The 4,869-nt window shown below is 41.4% G+C and overlaps 1 protein-coding gene across 1 annotated transcript; it reads right to left on the reverse strand.

Moving 5' to 3' along the window:
* Positions 1-2,318: 2,318 nt before the first annotated feature.
* On the reverse strand, positions 2,319-3,971 carry LOC116354072 (galactose-specific lectin nattectin-like). The gene is made up of 4 exons (XM_031793100.1): positions 3,881-3,971; positions 2,938-3,072; positions 2,686-2,824; positions 2,319-2,531 (listed from the first exon to the last, which is right to left on the reverse strand). The coding sequence occupies exons 1-4, from the start codon at positions 3,902-3,904 to the stop codon at positions 2,464-2,466; spliced, it is 366 nt and encodes a 121-aa protein (XP_031648960.1). The 5' UTR covers positions 3,905-3,971; the 3' UTR covers positions 2,319-2,463.
* Between the last annotated feature and the right edge of the window lie 898 nt (positions 3,972-4,869).

Below are 4,869 nucleotides of genomic sequence, written 5' to 3' on the forward strand. Positions count from 1 at the left end.
CAACTACACACACTACTGTTGCTACTAATTGTACATTAACAACGATAATAATACAGTAATCAACACTTCCGTTCAAAAAAAATTGTCTTCTTCGTCTCGTGATCATTTCCGTCAACATCCGCTGAATTGCAGCGGTCCAAATTCAAATTAAATTACTATAAATATTTAATTTTCATGAAATCACAAGTGCAATATAGCAAAACACAGCTTAGCTTGTTGTTAATCGTCGTGTCAGATTTCAATGAAGCTTTTCGGCGAAAGCTATCCAAGCGTCTCTCTCAGTAGACAAAATATTACAAACAGCTAGCAGCAAAGTAGATTGGTCACAAAAGTCAGAAAATCAATATAATGAATCGCTTACCTTTGATGATCTTCGGATGTTTGCACTCACGAGACTCCCAGTTACACAATAAATGTTCCTTTTGTTACATAATGATTATTTTAAAATCCAAAAACCTTCATTTGGTTGGTGTTCAGAAATCCACAGGCTCGAGAAGGTCATGACGGGCAGACAAAAATTCCAAATAGTATCCGTAAAGTTCATAGAAACATGTCAAACGTTTTTACCATGTGGAAGCCATAGGAAAATGAATCTGGTTGATATCCCTTTAAATGGAGGGAAGCCATGCAATGGAACAGGGAGCTTTCAAAATAGAAGGCACCTCCTCTTTGGATTTTCCTCAGGTTTTCGCAATATCAGTTCTGTACTCACAGACAATATTTTGACTGTTTTGGAAACTGTAGAGTGTTTTCTATCCTAATCTGGCAATTATATGCATATTCTAGTTTCTGGGCCTGAGAAATAGGCAGTTTCATTTTGGTTCATCCAAACATCAAAATACTGCCCCCTACACTCAACAGGTTAAAATAACATCAAATTGATCAGAAATACAGTGTAGACATTGTTAATGCTGTAAATAACTATTGTAGCTGGAAACGGCTTATTTTATTGATGGAATATCTACAGAGGCCCGTTATCAACAACCATATTTATTTTTTATGGAATATCTACATAGGCGTACAGAGGACCATTATCAGCAACCATCACTCCTGTGTTCCAATGGCACGTTGTGTTAGCTAATCCAAGTTGATCATTTTAAAAGGCTAATTAATCATTATAAAACCCTTTTGCAATTATGTTAGCACAGCTGAAAACGGTTGTTCTGATTAAAGAAGCAATAAAACTGGCCTTCTTTAGACTAGTTGAGTATCTGGAGCATCAGCATTTGTGAGTTCAATTATAGGCTCAAAATGACCAGAAACAAAGACCTTTCTTCTGAAACTCGTCAGTCTATTCTTGTTCTGAGAAATGAAGGCTATTCCATGAGAGAAATCGCCAAGAAACAGAAGATCTCGTACAACGCTGTGTACTACTCCCGTCACAGAACAGCGCAAACTGGCTCTAACCAGAATAGAAAGAGGAGTTGGAGGCCCCAGTGCACAACTGATCAAGAAGACAAGTACATTAGAGTGTCTAGTTTGAGAAACAGACACCTCACAAGTCCTCAACCAGCTTCATTAAATAGTACCTGCAAAACACCAGTCTCAAAGTCAACAGTGAAGAGGCGACCCCGAGATGCTGGCAGTCATTTACAACATTAATCTACACTGTATTTCTGATCAATGTGATGTTTAAAAAAAAAATGCAATTCTATCAACTGTATTTCTACAGTTCATTTCCAGGAGGAGAAAGGAAAACCAGTATGCTAATCTACTACAGACTCTCTGAGTTGGCTGTAATATAATAATAGCTATAGACGAGGCTACAGCTGAAATATCAACTTCTCTTCATTCATTCTAATACATACTATTTTACTGATGTTGCTTACCTCTCCACGCTACTTCTCTCCTCCTTTCTGTCAACTATAGCAGACCACTATTCTGTCATTGAATACCAGCAACAGTAGTGTGTGTGTGTGTGTTTGAGTGTCTTTAGGACTAATGAATGACCACCAGGTGGCAGTATTTGCTCATAGAACCACTAATGTTCAGTACATTAAACCATTAACTCTGACCCCATTCTAAATCTATCTTACATCCTATGCCCTTGAGGATATCTGAGACGATTTTACAGGTGTAAGAAATGTGTGTAAGCAATTTTAAAACATTAATCAATATTTTTCATCCCCTCATTGACCTTTAAACATGAAGAAGGTAGTGATGATGATGATGATGATGATGATGATGATGATGATGATGATGATGATTAACATCAATTGGTCATCTCTGACTTGATAATGACGATAACCAAACGTATTACAAAAAGTGAAAAGCAACTCTTTAACATTTATTTTACCAAAGATGTTATTTACTTCACACTACAGAGTTTAATAGTTGGATCCAGCTGGTGTTTTGTATAAATGACCACTGAACAAAAGGGTAACATTGCAGATGGTGCCTTTATTTAAAACAATCTCATCTTTAGAGAGATTCTCCAACGTCGTCTCTTCCAAAATGTGGACATCAGCGCTTTCTGGAACACAGGAAGGGACGTTTGTACCAGCATGGGGCATCGTTCTGACCGCGAGAAGCTGGGAACGAGAGAAACACAGAGAGTTAGGTATTATCTTTGTTTTATAAATATGTAGCTAAAAAAGGAACAAATTCCCTTTAAGATGTATTTAACTTCTATCCAAATGTTTGATGTATAATGAGCAGGAAACTAGTCTGGTGACAGGATTGTACCTCCATAGTTCATCTCCATGCAATGCTCCCGGCTGTTCGTGTTGTCTTTCACAACAAAGTGGTCAGAGTTAGAGGGTTGACCCGGGGCCCAGTTCTGGTAGTTAAACCTGGACCCGTCGCTCCACAGCCAGAGACCCTCCTACAGAGCACATAGGACGATGCATCACTAGCAGACAGTAAACACTATAAATACACACTGTAGTTACTGTCTTTAAAGAGGCAATCTGGGAATTGAAAAAAAATGCTTCTGACCTTGATGGCATCGTTGGCTCCTATCCAGGTGCGCTGGACTTTCCTGGTACTATTCCTGATGACAGACTGAAGGAAACGATACTGGGGAAGGCTGTGCACTGATGCCAGGTTACCTCCCAGGAGCAAACATTTCCTCTGGAGAGAGACAGAGGGGAGAAAGAAAGAGAGTCAGAGAGAGAGAGAGAGGAGAGAAGAAGTGAGAGAGAGAGACAGAGGGGAGAAAGAAAGAGAGAGAGAGGAGAGAAGAAGTGAGAGAGAGAGAGAGACAGAGGGGAGAAAGAAAGAGAGACAGAGAGATGAGAGGGGGAGAGAAGTAATGAGAGAGAGAGAGACAGAGAGAGGGGAGAGAGAGAGAGAGAGAGAGAGAGAGAGAGAGAGAGAGAGAGAGAGGGGTGGGGATAGAGGGGAGAGAAAGAGAGAGACAGAGAGAAAGACAAAGAGAGGGGAGAGAGAGACAGACAGACACAGACAGACAGACAGACAGACAGACAGACAGACAGACAGACAGACAGACAGACAGACAGACAGACAGACAGACAGACAGAGAAGGGAGAGAAGGGAGAGAGAGAAATAGAGAGATTAAACCTACAGAGTTGACCAACTGCAGTTGAGTTGATCAACTGCAACCCTGTATGACCACCAGACAGCGATGGAAATAGCATCCCCTCTAGCCAACTATAATGCTTTTCAGACCAGGCTTCTAGAAAATGGTTCCAACTAGCATAAGATGCAGGTCAATTATTGTCTTTTCCATTATCTCATGGCACATTTTGGATCCTGGCTAGTAGAAATTGCTGTCTACTAACCTGGCTGGCCAGTTTCCAAAATCCTTCAATTCCATCACTGCTACCAGAATCTAACCTGCTGATCTCTCATTTAACCACCGATACTTAACATCATGCACACAGATAATCTCAATTATGTACAGCAGACATCCAGGTACCTCTGCCTCTGGCCATGTGGCCATGATGGGGACGTAGTGATAGCAGTGTGTCGAATCGCTGGGCCAGCCAGGTGGGCAGGCTCTGCGATCACAGTCTGTAGGGGGGAGAGATCACATTAAATAACATTATGAAATGGTTAGTTCCCACCACAAAATCAGATTATTCAAAAGTATTGTGAATGCTGTCTCTGCTAAAGAGGGAACCTTTAAATTTCAAACTGATCGAACCGGATTGAATAGAGTTTCAGAACATTTCAGCGCTGTAAAGCTGAACGATGTGTATTGAATCCTAGATCAGATTCAGAACTATGAATCCACAACAGATCTATATAGAATTATATTTTAGCGAATCCGTCAGGAGCCCCAACCAGGAGCTCGGGGTCCAGTGACTGTCGAGCCAAAATCTAGGTCACTAGGTGTTGGGTTAAGTTCGCGACAATAACATCAAATTGCATCTCATGAGTGTGAACAGGTCAACAAAACCTTCGGTCAGAATACCTCTGCTACCCCTTGCATCTCCCAGAGCAAAGACAGCGCTGAGAAGCAGAAGAGTGGTCAACATCGCCATGGTGATTGTCTCCTGGGGGGGGGGACAGAAAGAGAGGGACAGAAATAAAGAGAGAGAGAGGGACAGAGAGAGAGAGAGAGACAGACAGACAGACAGACAAGACAAGCACAGCAGTTCCTAAACTCGGTCCAAAACGTTCACCCATTTGTGTCTCTAGTACAGAGTTTCCCTATGTAGTGCACTACTTTTGACCAGAGCTACATATAACCAGGGCCCTTGTCTAAAGTAGTGCACTACAAAGGGAATGGGAGGTCAGTTGGGATGCAGGCAGGTACAGTATTAGATGAACAGATGTTGAAATCTCACCTTCTGAAGTCTTCAGTTGTAGCTTCACTTCTTCAGAGATCTTCAAAGGTTTTCACTATTTTCTCTCTCTCTGTCTGTCCTGCCTGTGAGTTGAGTTCTAGTCTCTCTCTCTCTC

Source organism: Oncorhynchus kisutch, linkage group LG16, assembly GCF_002021735.2.
Source record: "Oncorhynchus kisutch isolate 150728-3 linkage group LG16, Okis_V2, whole genome shotgun sequence".
NCBI lineage: Eukaryota > Metazoa > Chordata > Actinopteri > Salmoniformes > Salmonidae > Oncorhynchus > Oncorhynchus kisutch.